The following is a 19,331-nucleotide window of genomic DNA, read 5'->3' on the forward strand; positions in this document are numbered from 1 at the left end:
CGGCCCAGAGCCCCCTCGCAAACCCCGAGCCCCGCAGCCCTCTGCCCCGGCCCAGAGCCCCCTCGGAAACCCCGAACCCCGCAGCCCTCTGCCCCGGCCCAGAGCCCCCTCGCACACCCCGAGCCCCGCAGCCCTCTGCCCCGGCCCAGAGCCCCCTCGCACACCCCGAGCCCCGCAGCCCTCTGCCCCGGCCCAGAGCCCCCTCGCACACCCCGAGCCCCGCAGCCCTCTGCCCCGGCCCAGAGCCCCCTCCTACACCCCGAGCCCCGCAGCCCTCTGCCCCGGCCCAGAGCCCCCTCCTGCACCCCGAGCCCCGCAGCCCTCTGCCCCGGCCCAGAGCCCCCTCCTACACCCCGAGCCCCGCAGCCCTCTGCCCCGGCCCAGAGCCCCCTCGCAAACCCCGAACCCCGCAGCCCTCTGCCCCGGCCCAGAGCCCCCTCGCAAACCCCGAACCCCGCAGCCCTCTGCCCCGGCCCAGAGCCCCCTCGCAAACCCCGAAGCGTGCAGCCCTCTGCCCCGGCCCAGAGCCCCCTCGCAAACCCCGAGCCCCGCAGCCCTCTGCCCCGGCCCAGAGCCCCCTCCTACACCCCGAGCCCCGCAGCCCTCTGCCCCGGCCCAGAGCCCCCTCGCAAACCCCGAACCCCGCAGCCCTCTGCCCCGGCCCAGAGCCCCTCGCAAACCCCGAACCCCGCAGCCCTCTGACCCGGCCCAGAGCCCCCTCCTACACCCCGAGCCCCGCGGCCCTCTGCCCCGGCCCAGAGCCCCCTCGCAAACCCCGAGCCCCGCAGCCCTCTGCCCCGGCCCAGAGCCCCCTCGCACACCCCGAACCCCGCAGCCCTCTGCCCCGGCCCAGAGCCCCCTCGCAAACCCCGAACCCCGCAGCCCTCTGCCCCGGCCCAGAGCCCCCTCGCACACCCTGAGCCCCGCAGCCCTCTGCCCCGGCCCAGAGCCCCCTCGCAAACCCCGAACCCCGCAGCCGTCTGCCCCGGCCCAGAGCCCCCTCCTACACCCCGAGACCCGCAGCCCCTCTGCCCCGGCCCAGAGCCCCCTCGCAAACCCCGAGCCCCGCAGCCGTCTGCCCCGGCCCAGAGCCCCCTCCTACACCCCGAGACCCGCAGCCCCTCTGCCCCGGCCCAGAGCCCCCTCGCAAACCCCGAGCCCCGCAGCCGTCTGCCCCGGCCCAGAGCCCCCTCCTACACCCCGAGACCCGCAGCCCCTCTGCCCCGGCCCAGAGCCCCCTCGCAAACCCCGAGCCCCGCAGCCCTCTGCCCCGGCCCAGAGCCCCCTCGGAAACCCCGAACCCCGCAGCCCTCTGCCCCGGCCCAGAGCCCCCTCGCACACCCCGAGCCCCGCAGCCCTCTGCCCCGGCCCAGAGCCCCCTCGCACACCCCGAGCCCCGCAGCCCTCTGCCCCGGCCCAGAGCCCCCTCGCACACCCCGAGCCCCGCAGCCCTCTGCCCCGGCCCAGAGCCCCCTCCTACACCCCGAGCCCCGCAGCCCTCTGCCCCGGCCCAGAGCCCCCTCCTACACCCCGAGCCCCGCAGCCCTCTGCCCCGGCCCAGAGCCCCCTCGCAAACCCCGAGCCCCGCAGCCCTCTGCCCCGGCCCAGAGCCCCCTCCTACACCCCGAGCCCCGCAGCCCTCTGCCCCGGCCCAGAGCCCCCTCGCAAACCCCGAACCCCGCAGCCCTCTGCCCCGGCCCAGAGCCCCCTCGCAAACCCCGAACCCCGCAGCCCTCTGCCCCGGCCCAGAGTCGCATCCTACACCCCGCAGCCCTCTGCCCCGGCCCAGAGCCCCCTCCTACACCCCCAGCCCCGCAGCCCTCTGCCCCGGTCCAGAGCCCCCTCGCAAACCCCGAACCCCGCAGCCCTCTGCCCCGGCCCAGAGCCCCCTCGCAAACCCCGAACCCCGCAGCCCTCTGCCCCGGCCCAGAGCCCCCTCGCAAACCCCGAACCCCGCAGCCCTCTCAGAGCCCCCTCCCACACCCTGAACCCCGCAGCCCTCTGCCGCAGCCCTCTGCCCCAGCTCTGCTGGGTCACGGGCAACAACAATTTCCTTCAGCTGGGTCTCCAGAAAAAAAGTTTGAGAACCCCTGGTGTGGAGAATGGTGGGGTGGGGGGAGGGGAATGGCTTGGAGAATTCGGGGGATGGGGGGTGAATGCTCTGAGCTGAGTAAACCTTTTGCTCTTTTTCTAAACAAAGTTAAAATGTTGAAGTTTTTCCAGTGTTGGTTCTTTGTTGCAAAGATAATTGGTGTGTTCCTGCATGAATCCCAGCCCCGATTGTGGCCCCTTCCCCCCCCAGCCGTGGCTGACCCTCTGCTCTCCTCGGTGGGGTAGTGAGGAGTTGCTTTCCCAGCATTAGGAAATAGCTGCTGGAAGTCAAGAGCTTGGTGTGGGAGTTGTCACGCTTGGTTCCTGCAGGGACCCACACACTGGCTGTGGTTGTCCCTGGTGGGAGCGGGGCTGCTGATTGATTGCAGTTTCCAGTGCGGTGTAGCTAAGTTGCTTAGTTTCCAGTTTGTGGGAAGCATCTGAGCCTGGCCTCCTGCCGTTTCTTGGCCTGGCTCTTGGGGCTTTAGGCACTTTCCAAGGTGCCCAGCTGGAGAGGTGTGTTTCCGTGTAACAGTCCTAAAGCTGCCCCAGCTGGGCAGGAGAGGGGCTGAGGTTTGTGGCGGGCGAGTATCAGCCCTGGCACTGGGTTTGGCTGGATGGCCAGCTCTGCAGGACCCTGGGCCTCAGTCCACCCCCTCCCTTCCCTCCAGCACCAGGGCAGGAGTCTGGGAGTGTGCAGGCCTTGCCTAAGGTCAGGAGCTGCACTGGTTGATTCAGCTTCCAAGATGCTCCAAAATCCCACCACAACTGGCTGCTCTTGGCTTAGCATCAGTTACTCCCTTCCCACTGATGCTGAACTGCTGAGAGCCAGTTAGGTATTGCAGGGGTTAAAGGTGGCAGCTGCAGGAGGCCCAGGCCTGCCTGTGAGAGATAAGAACCCTCCAGCTGCACAGGAAGGGTGTATCCAAGCCTGGCAGGGCCAAGGGGCCCAGCTCTCGCTGACGGGCCCTTCCCATCTCTGTTTCCATGAGCGCCCAGTGTCCTTTAAGAGGGGATTGGGGATGGGCCATGTTCCAGTATTGGCCAGGGTCAGCAAGGCCCTGCAGACACCTCCTCCTGACCTCTCTGAATTTATTGTTAGAAGTTCTCAGCAGAAAGTGTCGGCACTGGGCGGAGTACCCAGCAGCTTGGTAAAGCCCAACTGCACAGGCCCTTGTGTAATTTTCAGAACAAAATAATGACCCCCCCAGGCACCAATAAATCTGCTGCAGGGCACCTTCCCATCGGGGCCACGCTGCTGTGTGACTGGAGCTGCTCTTAGTGTGCTCAGAGCCGAGCTGTCAGCCGCCCTACATGCTCTTCAAGCACAGTCTGTTAGACGAATGGCCACTAGGCCAGGCCTAGCGCAGGCCAACACAGGACTGGGCTGGGCCAGGCCACCACTGGGCTTCTTCTGTTTGTACAGCACCAATCGTGATAAAAAGGATTGGGCCCGTAATGCTTTGTGCTTCCCAAGCACCCTGGAACACCAGCCAGAATCCAGTAGTGCAGACCCAGGGCTGGCCTGTAAATGCAGACTGGGATCAGGCCCTATGGAAACCTGGCTTCCACGGTGAGGCCATTCACAAGAGAAACGAGTTGCAGTCTCAGGGTGAGGGGACAGTTGTCCTTATCACATCTCATGGGCTGCCGGCTTTGTGTCAGGGCTGTTCTGCACTGAACTTCAGCTTGAAACATCCTTCCCATTGCGGATTTAACAGGCTGCATAGAGCAGCTCCCAGCAGGATTAGATGCCTTAGAGACTTGGGCTCCTGAACAAGACAGGTGAGCAGGTCCCTGGGGCATGCATCAGCAAGCTGGGAGGGACCCCACATGTGGAGATGGCAGGGTCCCCCAGGGCCATTCCCACACAGCCCGCAGGGAAGGAGAATGCAGTCCCAGCAATTTAGGTGATGGGCCAGGAGCATCGGCGTGTGGGGCTCTGCCTGGCCTCAGCCCATTGGGGAGAGCCCACTGCTGGTGAGTCGGGAAGGGGAATGACAGCTCTGGACTCTGGGGAGGATGTAGGAGGTGGCTGAGTGAGGGAGGGAGTGGTAGGGGAGACCAGGACCTGTCCAGATGTAGTTTAAGGTAACTCCAGCAGGAGGCAGCAGGTGATTTCTCTGTGCCAGCTCTAAGAAAGATACAGCCAACAAACCTCTGTTTAGTACCATCTCCCTTGGGCACCAGCCATTCAGTGGCCAGGGCCTCTGCCCTAAACAAGATGCTCCAGGCCTAGCCAGAGCCAAACTCTTTCTGCCCTCTAGCCCTTTCCTCCTAGCCAGGCCTGTGCTGGGGCCAGGGTGGCTCTAGTTCCTGACCCCCCCCCAGGAGCAGAGAGGATACGTTCTAGGATCTGACTGGGGCCCTGGCTCCTACACCCCTCATGCTCTGCCTAATGTCTCCCCTGTGGTCCCTGCATGTTCGTCAAGGCCTTCCCCATCCCTGGGATGGAACCTGGGGCAAGGCCCAGAGCTCATGAACAGCAGCAGAGATGGACCCTCTCGCTGCTGGAGGGCTTTCCAGCCAGCTGCGAAAGGTCAGCACCAGCTGAAACAATGGGGTGGGAGGGAGCTGGGGGCCAGGATGGTCGACTTATCAGTGCCACCTGCCCCTTATGCCCAAGCACTACAGGATAACCCTGAGCGCCCACCCCTAGTAGCCACCCATCTGGTGACATGGGGGACGGTTGGAAATCAGATCAAAAGCTTTCCCAACAGCCTCAACCCTATCCCCACCCCTGCCAATCTCACACCACCCCAAGAGGTGGGGCATAGAGCTGCGGGTCTACACATGAGATGTGCCTTGTGAGGCAAAGGGAGGGAACCCTTTCCCCCACATGGCCCATACGGGTGAAACATCCCCTCCACCTGGGGGGACTTTCCCCACCCACCCTGCATGGCCCATGGTATTTCCACACCATCCTTCAGGCCCACGTGTGGGAGAGGAGTGGAGGCGCTGCCCCGTTATTCACAGGAGAGATGGGGTGCTGCCTTTGGCTGTGGAGTAATTTGTTTCCTCACCTCCTGTGAGAATGACTGAGAGTTGCTAAAGCCCCAGAAGGTGGGCAAGAGTCAGGCAGACACGCAGAAGGGGTTTTTCCCCAGGCAGGGCTCAAGAGGGCTGGAGCATCTTGTGTCACTGCCAGGTAGCTGCAGCCCAAAGCACATGACTGGGAAAACATCATGAACTGACAGACTAGGCCCCCCCCAGCTGGGGATGTGGTACTCTCTTCAGGGGGTAACTGCACACTAGACTGGGATGAGTACTGCTCCCAGCTGGCCTGTGCAAAGCAGGGTGGATTGATTTAAGTTATTGATTTTAGTCAACTTCTCCATTTGTACTTCTGCACCTGCCTTTAGAAAATGACTGTCTCATTAAGTGAGATGAACATGTTGATTTACAACCACATAGAGCCTTGACACGAGATTTTGAACACTTTTGCTACCTTGGAGAGTTCACTACAACAATATACATTTATGTAAGCAATATACAGCTTAATATTTTCAGATTCTTAACTGTACATTTTTAGTAGATTAGAAAATGGTGAATGATATATTGCTATTTACTAGATAACTTTTTGCTCATTAGGGTGGTAACTGGAATTTAAACAAACAAAACAATAAAATTTATTTTTATTAAACAAAGCTACCTTAAAAGTTATGTTTTGATAAGACATGTATGTAAAACACATTTCACATTTATAACAATGATTTATCAGAGAGAGGGGATTAACTGTGGTCAGTGAATTAAACTGATTATTTCAGATGTTCTGATAATTAGTCTAAAACTTTTGCCGCCTTTGGAATTTACAGGGAAAGCAGGTCAAGTTATTTTCAATAAAGAAAGCATGTTATAAACAGGTGCAAGAGAACCAGACAGAGTAAAGCAAAAAGGCCATTCTGATATAATCCAAAACCTGTTGAAATTATGCTAGTTAAAAACAGATTATGGGGCCAGAAGTTAATGTACCAAAATTGGTGTGCCTTGCATCTTTTTGGTACATTGTTTGCATTCAGCACTTGTTCCATTTTTATCCAGAGGTACAGGAATCTCTCGAAAATATTCCAATAGGGTCCTTTTTATGACCTGCAGCCATGGTGGATATTTCCCTGCCGTTTCCAGGTGTTGAAATTAGCACTAAGGCTGCACTCTGAAGAACGTTGTCCCTTCTTCCCAGTGCCGTTTTGATACTGGTGTTGCTCCTTTTCGGTTGCACAATCTGCTCCTTCTCCCCCTTACATAACTTCCCTGCCTCCCCCCCCCAGAAAAAGAAGAACTAACAGCAATCCAAGACTTCTGCTTGTGTAACTCACAGGCCTGTTGCACTGCAGTATTGTACTTGTTTAGAGACAGAGAGGGAGGCAGTTCAAAAGTTAGTGGATGTCTGTGCGCACATGCAAGGGGACAGAGCAAGGCCATTTACTGGAACTGCCCAGCCCCAGCCAGAAGCAAGGGCTGGGAGTTACTGGGCAGATCACTTTTTTCATGAGCTCGAGAATAAGTTTCCATGGCAGGTGGAGTCATAAATATTCATAATTTGCAGAAAGAAAAGGAGTACTTGTGGCACCTTAGAGACTAACGAATTTATTTGAGCATGAGCTTTCGTGAGCTACAGCTCACTTCATCAGATGCATACCGTGGAAACTGCAGCAGACTCTATATATACACAGAGAATATGAAACAATACCTCCTCCCACCCCACTGTCCTGCTGGTAATAGCTTATCTAAAAGCCATTTCCAGCACAAATCCAGGTTTTCTCACCCTCCACCCCCCCACACAAATTCACTCTCCTGCTGGTGATAGCCCATCCAAAGTGACAACTCTTTACACAATGTGCATGATAATGAAGTTAGGCCATTTCCTGCACAAATCCAGGTTCTCTCACTCCCTCACCCCCCTCCAAAAACCCACCCCCATACACACACAAACTCACTCTCCTGCTGGTAATAGCTCATCCAAACTGGCCACTCTCCAAGTTTAAATCCAAGTTAAACCAGAACATCGGGGGGGGGGGTAGGAAAAAACAAGAGGAAATAGGCTACCTTGCATAATGACTTAGCCACTCCCAGTCTCTATTTAAGCCTAAATTAATAGTATCCAATTTGCAAATGAATTCCAATTCAGCAGTTTCTCGCTGGAGTCTGGATTTGAAGTTTTTTTGTTTTAAGATAGCGACCTTCATGTCTGTGATTGCGTGACCAGAGAGATTGAAGTGTTCTCCGACTGGTTTATGAATGTTATAATTCTTGACATCTGATTTGTGTCCATTTATTCTTTTACGTAGAGACTGTCCAGTTTGACCAATGTACATGGCAGAGGGGCATTGCTGGCACATGATGGCATAAATCACATTGGTGGATGTGCAGGTGAACGAGCCTCTGATAGTGTGGCTGATGTTATTAGGCCCTGTGATGGTGTCCCCTGAATAGATATGTGGGCACAATTGGCAACGGGCTTTGTTGCAAGGATAAGTTCCTGGGTTAGTGGTTCTGTTGTGTGGTATGTGGTTGTTGGTGAGTATTTGCTTCAGGTTGCGGGGCTGTCTGTAGGCAAGGACTGGCCTGTCTCCCAAGATTTGTGAGAGTGTTGGGTCATCCTTTAGGATAGGTTGTAGATCCTTAATAATGCGTTGGAGGGGTTTTAGTTGGGGGCTGAAGGTGACGGCTAGTGGCGTTCTGTTATTTTCTTTGTTAGGCCTGTCCTGTAGTAGGTAACTTCTGGGAACTCTTCTGGCTCTATCAATCTGTTTCTTTACTTCCGCAGGTGGGTATTGTAGTTGTAAGAAAGCTTGACAGAGATCTTGTAGGTGTTTGTCTCTGTCTGAGGGGTTGGAGCAAATGCGGTTGTATCGCAGAGCTTGGCTGTAGACGATGGATCGTGTGGTATGGTCAGGGTGAAAGCTGGAGGCATGCAGGTAGGAATAGCGGTCAGTAGGTTTCCGGCATAGGGTGGTGTTTATGTGACCATTGTTTATTAGCACTGTAGTGTCCAGGAAGTGTATCTCTTGTGTGGACTGGACCAGGCTGAGGTTGGTGGTGGGATGGAAATTGTTGAAATCATCATGAAATTATCATGCACATTGTGTAAAGAGTTGTCACTTTGGATGGGCTATCACCAGCAGGAGAGTGAATTTGTGTGGGGGGGTGGAGGGTGAGAAAACCTGGATTTGTGCTGGAAATGGCTTTTAGATAAGCTATTACCAGCAGGACAGTGGGGTGGGAGGAGGTATTGTTTCATATTCTCTGTGTATATATAGAGTCTGCTGCAGTTTCCACGGTATGCATCTGATGAAGTGAGCTGTAGCTCACGAAAGCTCATGCTCAAATAAATTCGTTAGTCTCTAAGGTGCCACAAGTACTCCTTTTCTTTCTGCGAATACAGACTAACACGGCTGTTACTCTGAAACCATTCATAATTTGAGAACTGAGACCATCTCAGGACTCATGTAGGGACAAGCTATAAAATAGGAGTATGAGACCCCCACCCCGAGGTGGGCTCAATGGATGATCCTGACGAGATACATGATGGTGTCTCCTAGCGTCAGAGGCCGGGTCCCATTGCCTGTGATGACAGTCTTTTGCACCCAATAGCACATCCCCAGGTCCCCCACAGGATGAAACCATTAACGTGGCTCCCGACCTATCGTGCCATCTTTATAAAGCTTAGCCTCAGAAGTTAGAAAGAATTAGAGGGAAACATCTTTCTATAGAAAAACAGCTTTTAACCCAAAGGTTTTGCTAGAGGCTCATGGATTCAGCAGTTATTTTTTATTTAAATGTTTAAGACATTATAATAAGTTTTGGCCATAACAGATCTTGTATTAAATTCAGATTTAGTTTTAAACAGGTTTATTTTTAAAAATAAAAACTTATAATTTAAACAACACAATCAAAAAAATTCCATGCAAGTCACAGAACTGATCAATGTTTCTCCCCACGGTGCAGCATGAGCTTGTGGTTCTCCGTCCAGCCCACGCAGCAAGCACAAACTACCCCATGTTGGCAGCCACAGCACAGAGGCAAAAGTCTGGCATGAGCCATGAAGAGCATGCTCCTCATTCGTCCTGAGAGATGGCCCTTCCAGGAGAGGGTTCAGAATTTTCCACTGCCCATAATCAGCTGCAGGGCTGTCACACTGAATTTTAAAGCCAGCGGAGTGGCTTTAGTGCCATTTACACTAAACGTAAGAATGGCCATGCTGGGTCAGACCAAAGGTCCATCTACCCAGTATCCTGTTTTCCGACAGTGGCCAATGCCAGGCGCCCCAGAGGGAATGAACAGAACAGATAATGATCAAGTGATCCATTCCCAGCTTCTGGCAAATAGAGGCTAGGGACACCATCCGTGCCAGGGCACAATTGCTGCTGGGCGGAGATGTGACAGGTTTTCAGAGAACAGACCATAGCAATTATTACAGAAAATAGACTTTATTTTTCCAGTTTATAGGACAGTTCCCATCACACAGAACATGACTGGTCACGGAATCCACAGCCATTAATGCCCTCAGTCATATACATACACTGCAACCAACACCTAGTTCTGTGTAAGGCATCTGGCGGGTCCAGGGGGAACCACCTGCTTGCTAATATACTCGAGTACAAAGGGGTAATGCAGCCCTGCCAGGGCACTGGGAACCAGTAAGCGTCAACAGGCTGGTTTTTAAAGTAACAGGGCTACAGCAAAGCTGAGGACACAGACTTTACCGACTCCGCCAGGAGGGCATAGGAATGCTCAGAGGGAGCATTTTAGGGCTGTGCAGCTTTTCCAGCTTTAGAATTTGACAAGTTGCTGGTTAAATTACAATCAAATTGAAAATAATCAAAAAGCAACAAAGCAGCAGGCAGCAGAAATGGTTTTCAAACAATCCTCTTCTGAAGAGAATCCCACGCCTGCCAGCTCATTAGAGAAGGGACAAGTCTCACAAATGCAGCCAGCCGAGGAAAGAATAAAACAGCCAGGTTAACCTTTATTAATGTAACACAGAAATGTACCATCAACCTCCTGGTAGAAAAGTATTTTACATACGTTGGAGGGGACATCGTATAAATATCGCTAGGAAAGGTCAATGGCTGCAATAGTTTCACACTCAGCCTAAATTTTGCTGAGGTCTTAAAGGTTCCTTAAAATAATCTGAAGTAAACAAACACAAAGCAAAGCCTGCCAGCTATCTGACTGCTCAGCACCTTGGCTTTTACACTCACTGCAAGCACCGGAGCATCCCCCCAAGGCAGGGCTCCCCTGCAGTTCTACATTGTACAGTGACTGAAGGGGGGGAGGGGGGGTCCCGAGGTTAAGGCACAGATTTCAAATCCCAAATTAAGCTCACTGAAGCATGAGAGACGTGTTCCAAACAGGCTCAGTTTCACAGGACAAAGTGCCTCAAGCATGTTTACAAAAGAGCTTCTGGCTAGTGACCCTCACCAGCAAGAGATGCTTATGGAAACCAGAACGGATTCTCCTTTGATCATCCAAAGTAGACTTTCTCATCTTCAGACGCACACAGCATCTGTGTCTTTGGAAACTATGCATTTTCACGTGGTTAATTTCCTGCTGGCTGCTCCCCACTCTCAGTGGTTAATGTAGTAGCTAACCCTTCTATGGGCTTTATTTTACAAATAGGTGCTTTAAGGAGCTGAGAACAAGGCAACTCCAGTACCTCCTGTCACATATAGGACATCCCTCACCGCACTCCTCTAGCGTCTCCAAACACACGGGCACCTCCATATACAGTGCATGCCTTCCCTGCCCCACGTCCTTCTCCCCCAGCACACAACATGTTAGGGAGAGCAGAGACAATGGGGTCTCCTCCCAATGCCAGTGTGTAAACCTCACTGGGGTAATGGCAGCAACATGAGCGAGACACACTGCTGTGTCTGAACACTACATGACCAGGCAGCCTCCCTCCGGCCACCAATGCAGGGAACAGAGCAGTAGTTACAAATACAGATGTAGTTCCAGACATTAGGACAATTCCCATATAATGAGCCATTAAGTAACTACTCACTGTTGAAACTGGCATCACAGATTCTCTACCAGGGAAGTTGCTTCCCAGACTGAATGGTTTCTATGTACATGCCACTAAACACATGGAAGAAGTTTCTTGGGGAGTCATCTACAAATGCACCCAGCTCTGGAGTATATCAGTTTAAGGTCAGAGTGCAAAACTAGTGCCTAGTGAGTGGATAGAACAAGAAAGGCAGGCTCCTAGTGCCAGGGCTCCCTTTGGCCGTCGGGAGGAGACAACATTCCTTATTTGTTGTTTTATCAAGGAGGTCAAAGATATAAATACACCTGAAATCCAGAGACCCCTATGCTTCCCCAGTTCTCACCACTCCGGCTCTGCCTAGATTAGCAAACCCATCCAGCTGTCCCAAGGTTCAGAGCTGACAGTGCTTAGAACAGTGGCAGCAGCCAGCAGGCTCCAGCACTGCCTACACCCGTGCAGCTGAGCTGGTGCTAGCCATAACGCCAAATTCTCAGACTGTCTCTGGCACAGACAGGGCTCACTGCCAGTGGATTTCCTTAGAAATGCATGAGCTTGCTGCGATGGGGGAGTAGGTCAGGCACTTTGGTAGCTGTGGCCAAAACATGCAGCAGCTCAATGTCCCTCTCAGTGTGTAGCTCTTTGGAGTGAAGTGCTGAGCTTCCCAGACCATCCCCTCTACAGGTTCCAGATCACAGATCAAGGGCTGTCTCGGGAGCTCAGGATGTCTAAAGATGGGATCCTTCGGGTACATCAAACCTTTCGTAACCCAGCTGAGCACGAACAGCAGAGAGGACGTGCTGCTGCTGGACATGAGAGGCTCCTACACTGTACACAGGAACCTCCCAGTGCACATGTTCAGGTGCTACCATGGCACATGCTTAGGAAAGAGGCAGAAGTGTTTCACATGGGATGCGGAGAGCTATGCACAACAAAGCCCTGCAGCTAACACTGGAACTGCCCTCTGGCAATCTCCAAGGTCTAACACATGGCCAGTACCGAGCAGGGTGGTGCTAAGATACAGGTCTTCTCACTGGGAGCTGCTGTCACTTACGCCCTAGCAGAAAGGCCAATGTAGCTACAATCCATGTCTGGGTGCAGTGGGGAAGGGGGTCGGGTGTCTCCACTCATTGCTAGTGGCTCTGGGTCTCAGTTGTCCTAGAAAACAGAATTCCACTGACAAAGGGATTTTTGTCGGGTGTAACGGGGTCTGTAGTGTAGTGGGAAGAGGAATCCAAGCAACTGAACCTGATTCTGCCAACAGGAACTTACTGGACCCAGACAGAACTGGGAGAAACAGCCCAGAAAGCTCATTGACATTTCCTTTCCTAATACAATTTATGAGGATAATTGTGCCTCAAATCACTGGTGGCCAAGTGAAGAACCTCCCATCACATCAGCAGTGCTGAATGAAATACAGCACATGTTCCTATAGTGCCCATCACTCTGTAGTTCAGATCACTGGCCATTGGCGAGGCTAGAATTTGGTAATTCTTAGCTGGGAGATAGGGCCCAGGGGAAGGGGTCTGCGGTGACTGAATAGAGATGCAAGCGTTCACTAGGAAAGCAGACCTTTTCCTATAGGGGGAACTACAAGTCCTGGATACATGCCCTTCTTCCTCGTTACTATGCAGTGAAGCTGTCTTGGAACAAAATCTAAAGAAACGGCTCTAAATTAACTTCTCTGAACAGATGGGGCGGGGCTCATTTTCACAGTGACAGAGGTATTTTTGACATTTTCATTAATATTTCAAAATTAACAGACTTTTTGGCCTTGCAAGACGGGGAAAATTCAACCCTGCCCCAGATGCTGGACTCTTTTCTATAAAAATAATGTCTATACATTCACTGTGGGTTCTATAACTAAGTTGGTTAGAATGGGAGAGGGATCTTACAAAATCTGTTGCTATTATATTACCACAAGGATAAGCACAGTGAATCTCTGGCGATTACCAGCTAGAGCTCCTTAGCCCCAGTCATTCCCTTCTTTAGAAAACAGAGAACAATTAAAGACTGCAGCTATACTGTGTCTGCTGCTTTGGGTAAACCCCTTTGTACCTGGCAGTACCCGTGCTCCTGAGGAAGTGACCGGATGTCACCTCCTACTGTACAGTTTGCATTAGCTACATTTCTTCATCAAGGTGAAAAGAAAGCTCCCAGACAGACAAGATTTCTGCCCCTCCTGGAGAGGGGCTTGAAAGGAGCTACATTTGCTCCTCTCAGCTTCTTACAGGAAGTCTAACTCGAGGGCCTGGTGAAGGGACACAAGGTCTGCATGGTTTGTGATCCTCCAGAAGGGCATGTTGTGCTGCAACAGAGAGTTACAAAAACACGGTTACAGAACGGCTATCCATCTCCACATAGTCACATCAAAGTGCATAGGTCGAGTTTGACAATGCAGTCCCAAAGCTGACAGGCCCTAGCATACACTGGGCCACCAGGATTCCGCTGGCCTGTTCATGCCTGTGCTACCCACACCTCTATGTTCAGGATGAACAAGGCTGCAGTCAGCTGAATTACAGAAGGTGCTGACCTCAGGCTGCTGCTCTCAGAGGACAGTTTGCTGCCTAGTTTACAGGAGGAGCATGCTTAGATGAGAAAGCAGCTGCATGGCACATGCATGAGAGTCAAGTCTGCATAAAGACTGTACAGACAGTGACTTAGTGCACTTGGCAGTTAGCAGGATTGGACTGAACAACCCTGAACAGCTTGCTTAACCAAACTGTCAATACCCACTGTTAGTCTAATTTATAAAACTGAGAGGGGATAACCAGGAGCAATCTAGTGATCTAACGACTGTTAGGAATGGAGTCCTCACTCATTTCAGAGACCTTGCACCTCACCAATCAATGTAATACGGTAACATTCTCTGCGATTATCTAATGAGGATGGTATTGTACTAACAGGCTATGAATGCAAGTTAAATGCAGCCAAAAAAGGAAGCACCCAAGGGAGACATTAAGGCTGAGAAATCAAGCCCTCAAGAGTCAAGTAATTCTCCAAATTAAAGGATCTCCCACCATGTTAACTCTGTCAGGCTCCACATCATCCTGTACGTACACCCACTGTTAAACAGCATGCCTTGGGGGAGAGGAAAGTAGGGTTACAGTCCCCCCAGCAACTGTGGTTCTTTGAGATGACGTGGTCAGCGCGGATCCCACGGTAGGTTTGCACGCACCGCTGGTCTCAGATTGGGGTCTTTTGAGAAGCATCCATCGAGGCTGTGCATGTGCCCCATGCCTCCTCATGCTCCCATACGAGGGCATAAAGGGAAGGACAGCCATGACCCTCCTTCAGTTCCCTCGTAATTCTCCCTGGATAGCGGGATGAGGAGTCTTGGCTGTATCAGTCAAACAGGAATTGAATTGCAGCACTGCTGTCCCGAACCTGTGAAATGCGTCACCGAGGCCAGTGGGTTGCTCCACGTGGCTGCCCTACAGCGGTCAGTGCAGCTCTGCAGCAGGCCAGAGGTGTTGCCAGTTCCTGCTGGAACGCGCCTTGACGTTTGGAGGGGCAGGCGCAGCAGCCAACCGATAGCAAGTGGAATCGCACTGTGTGCTCTCCGTCGAGATTTGCAGGAAGGAGATGGCTTGGCCTTTCAACACATCACATGTGGCCACAAAGAGGCAGGGAGGAGGTCTGAGAGGCTTAGCCTTGTTGATGTAACAAAGCAGGCTCTTGGAACAGTCAGAGTATGAAGCTTCGGGAAGAGGCTGGTAATGATAGAGACTGGTTCAGGTGGAGTTCTGAACTCAGGGTGATTTCATCACCACTGCTCCCTGTCGAAGAAGGTACATGGCAGTCCAGCCATGAGAGCTTGTGCTTCAGCAACTCTGTGCTGATGTGATGGCCATGAGAAAGGCAGTCTCAATGGTGAGATGGCACAGTGAGCATTCTGCTAATTATTCTCAGGGGGGCTCCATGAAATATAGGAGAACCACATGAACCTTCCATGTGAGAGTAGGGTCTCTTACTGGAGGCAGGTCTGGAGAAGGCCCTTGAGAAATCTTGACTCTGTCTGGTGTGAAAAAACAGTGTAACTGCATTGGAGTGTGGCACACTGATACTACTGCCAGATGGCCTTTAAGGGAGCTAAGGCCTAGTCCTTCCTGCTTCAAGGACCAGTATGTAGTCCAGAATTTTTGGTATCAGGGCCTTAGCTGGGTTTACATCATTTTGAGTTGTCTACATGGAAAATCTTTTCCACTTCGAGGAGCAAGTCTTCCCACAGGAGGGTTTCTGACTCTGCAGAAGGGTCTCCTGGACCTGCAGGGAGCAGTCTCCATCAGTCCTGTTGAACCTTCCAACATCCAGGCCATCAGATGCAGCAACTACAGGTCCAGGTGCAATACCAGCCCCTGGTTCTGCAACTGCATGTCCAGGTAGGTGGAAAGGTGTATTAATGGAGATGTCTGCAGGAGACCTGACAGCCAAACTTGCCTCAGCCAGGAAGAGGCTATCATTATGACCATAGCTTGGTCCCATCTGATCTTGGATATGATCCTGGGGATCGACAGAAAGGGAAGTAGTCCTTGAGACCACTGAAGAAGAAAGGTGTCTGTAAGCGAGCGGGACTAAAACCTCCCATGGAGCAGAAGTCCTTGCATGTGGCATTGTTCACCATGCAAACAGGCCTATGGTGGGAATAGCCCACCAGCAAAACACTGGATCTAGGGATGGATTTCCACAGTGACCACTTGTGGTTGGTTGCCACGTTCCTGCTCAGGAAGGTGCTAGGTTGTTGCTAACCCCTGTTCAGTGCAGAGCTACTGGAGTCACTGTGTGTCAGTGGCACCATTTCCAGAACACAATCGCCTCCAGGCAGGAAGGAGATGATCGAGTACCTCCCTACCTGTTTATGTAGTGCATCACCAGAGTGTTGTCCATAAGGATCTGCACTGTGGTATTCCAGAGGGCAGATAAGAATGCTATGGAAGCCAGCCTGATGGCTCTTAGTTCCAAGACATTCACATGGAATTTTAGATCATCCTGAAGCCAGAAAGCTTGCATCTGCAGGTGGTTCAGGCGGACACTCCAGCCTGTGACCAGCATCATCATCAGGGAGGGGATTAAAAAAGGTACCCCTTTTCTTATGTACAGTGGGTCTAGCCACCATTCGAGGTACCACAGGACATGGGGTAGGTCTGAGACTTATTTGGTCATAAGGTGCCTAGATGGGGAATAGACTGTCCTCAGCCAGTGTTGCAGGAGGCTCAGGTGAAGTCTGGTAAGTGGTGCCACATATGTGAGCACAGACTTAAGGCCAAGGGTCCCAGACATGGACACACTGTGGTTGTTGGCCTTGTCTGTGGGTCACATACTACAACTGTAGGGACTGGAACTTGTCCTCAGTTTGGCAAAAGCTTTCCTCAAAGGAGTTGAGCAGAGCTCCTTTGAACTCTAATATCTGTGCTGGTACAAAAGACAACATCTCATGGTTTACCAGGAGTCCCAAGTGGGAGAACGCAGCGAGGATATGAGCTGCTTTGATCTCCCCTTCGGATCTGCCTCTGACCTGCCAGTTGTCTAGATACGGGGAGACATAGATTCCTTGTTTCCTTAGATGCTCGGCCGCCATGGACAGACACTTGGTGAACACTCTTCGCTCCGTAGAGTGTCCAGAGAACAGAACCCTGTACAGATGACAGTCGGGCCCCACTGCAAATGCTTAATACTTCCTGTGGGCCAAGTGGATGGCGATTTGGAAGTATGTATCCTGAAAATCAAGAGCCACAAACCAGTGGAGCTTGGAGTTCATGGAGGCAAATATTACCATCCTGAATCTGAGATGGCATATGTATTTGCTGAGTCTCTTCAGGTCTAGGATAGGTGAAGACCTCTTTTCTTCTTTGGGACAGGGAAATATCAGGTTTAGAAGCCTCTTCTCCTGCACTCCTGAGGTACCTCTTCTATGGTTCCTAGGCAAAGCAATGGGGTCCACTTCTGTTCGTTATAGGCTCTTGTTAAAAAGGTCCCTGAAAAGGGATGGGGTGGGGGTGGGTGGATATCAGGTAGGGAATGGAACTGGACAGAGTCTGCTTTTCTGAAGTCCAGGGTCCGTATTCTGCTGCTCTCCTTTATTCCTTGTCTCAGGATCCTGAATTTGACCATCTCATGGTCACTGCCTCCCACATTCCCATCCACTTTTGCTTCCCCTACTAATTCTTCCTGCTTTGTGAGCAGCAGGTCAAGAACAGCTCTGCCCCTAGTTGGTTCCTCCAGCACATATCCATCCATGACAGTACTCCAGTCATGTGAGTTATCCCACCAAGCCTCTGTTATTCCAATCACATCATAATTCCTTGACTGTGCCAGGACTTCCAGTTCTCCCTGCTTGTTTCCCAGCCTTCTTGCATTTGTAGAAGGCATACAAGGCAGCATGTTTGGAGTCCGCCATTCTAAGTTCCTGTACAGGTGGGCTGTCTCTATGGGCAGGTTGTACAGGGGATCTGCAAGCAGCTGTTGGTTTGACAAGTGCTAAGAACAGAATAGGCCAATAAAAATAAAGAATGAAGGTGGTTCTGAAGAATCTCAGAAGATCTGAAAGAGTTTTTTGATAAGTTTAGCTGGAGTGAAAGACTAGATGGTCAGACACCATCTAGGCTCAGTCTCGCTGCCATGGCTGGTAAGAGGGAACTGAGGGAGGGTTGTTGCTGCCTGTCCTTTCTGCCCTGGCAGGGGCCAAAAGGAGACACAGGGCACATGCTCGGTCCTGCCAGGTACTGCAATTCAAAATAATCCAATCTCATGCATGTGAGACACATGCATACCTACAGTGGATCCTCACTGACGTACACAAGGGAGAACACTAGAGGAGCACAATGTGACAGAGTTTATGCTGGCAACGGCACCAGGAGATGAAGAGGCCAAGATGAACAGCTACACAGAGGCAAGAGGGGAAGAGCTGGGATGGAGTGCACGTCACAGGAGGATCGGGGAGGAGCTCCACACCACTGGGGAGCAGCCAGGGAAGAAGAGCCAAGCCCCAGGAGCAGAGTCTGTGGAAAAGAAGAGCAGTGCAAGCTCAGCCCCCCAGTTCGCACCAGCCCCACAACCTGAGCTGCAGTCCCAGACACTCACCTGTTTAGCTGCTATCTCTTCATCGCGCCCATCTCCGATCACCACATAAGTTACTTTCTTTCCAAATCGTGACACAATCCTCTCAAAACAGCTCTCTTTACCTGCCAAAACACACCCCAATGGTGAATGCTTGTGGGAGCAGCACTACTCACCCCAGCACAGGCCCACCCTGCCAGGCCAAGGACAGACTCTCGTTTGGTTCCTTTCACAAGGCTACCATCTCCTCGGCAAGGACAGAACACCTGCTTTGGACTCTACTGGTACAAGCTGTTCCCTTTCACACGAGCAGCTGGAGAGAGCCAGGCAGCAGAGATTTCTCATTTACACAGTGCTCTTATTTCCATCCCAGGATAGAGAGAGGGTCATTTTCAAAGCACACAATACAAATGCTGGCTCCTTCTCTGATGCGGGAGCCCAAGTCCATGTCTTTTTCAAATCCAGTACTGGGCTGTCTAGAAGGATGAGCTCACAGCCACTGCATACTAGGGGAGTTGGGCACCAGGGAGAGATTTGTCTGTGCCTGCCACTCCCTTCCCAAGGACTGGCTGGAAACGCTTTGCAACTACAGATCTAGCTCCAGTGACTAGATGGGCCAATGTGCCATATCCAGGCCATTTGAGGGGTGCAAGCCAAGGAGTTCCCCAGCAGGACTGTTAGCCAATTCAGACATCACACAGCAGCTACACCATTCCTGAGAGGGTGCAGTACAGCCCTGCCCCCCTCCACCCAACTGGCTCTGCTGTCCGGTGCTGAGGAGGGTAAAGTCATGGCCCTGCCCTCTCGCTCTGTCAGGCATCTAGCTCCCAGAGGCTTGCCAGCAGGGCCTGTGCTCTCCCTGGAATTCTGGCCAGCACCAGGGCCCTCCCTTCTCCTGCACATCCCAACACAGGGCCTGACCAAAACTGGGCCTTGAGAGGGACAGTGAGACTCTGCCAATTGAGCAACGCCTCTGTCAAGTCCCTTTAGCAATGGCTCTGTCTGCTGCAGGAGGCTGGGTCCCTGCACTGTATGCCAGGTGGCTGCGGACTCTCTATTTCCTAAAGAGATTTTACTGAAGAGGCTTAAATCTCAAATATCTACTGATAAGAATGTGTTAAAACAATTTGAATACTTCAGGAGCTGTACTGAAGCCATATTCTATGCTCTCTGTGAAGTGCCCGATGACAAGGATGAG

At 52.3% G+C, this 19,331-nt stretch overlaps 1 protein-coding gene across 4 annotated transcripts in view; it reads right to left on the reverse strand.

Moving 5' to 3' along the window:
• Positions 1-9,506: 9,506 nt before the first annotated feature.
• Positions 9,507-19,331, reverse strand: part of EYA3 (EYA transcriptional coactivator and phosphatase 3) — a 128,121-nt gene continuing 118,296 nt past the window's right edge. For all 4 annotated transcript variants that reach the window (XM_077838119.1, XM_077838117.1, XM_077838118.1 and 1 more), the window contains 2 exons: positions 18,158-18,258; positions 9,507-13,385 (listed from right to left, as the gene is read on the reverse strand). In XM_077838119.1, the coding sequence (XP_077694245.1) occupies positions 13,305-13,385; positions 18,158-18,258 (182 nt within the window). In that variant the 3' untranslated portion in view covers positions 9,507-13,304. The remainder of the gene's footprint in view (positions 13,386-18,157; positions 18,259-19,331) is intronic.

Source organism: Eretmochelys imbricata, chromosome 19 (genome assembly GCF_965152235.1).
Source record: "Eretmochelys imbricata isolate rEreImb1 chromosome 19, rEreImb1.hap1, whole genome shotgun sequence".
Classification (NCBI taxonomy): Eukaryota; Metazoa; Chordata; order Testudines; family Cheloniidae; genus Eretmochelys; species Eretmochelys imbricata.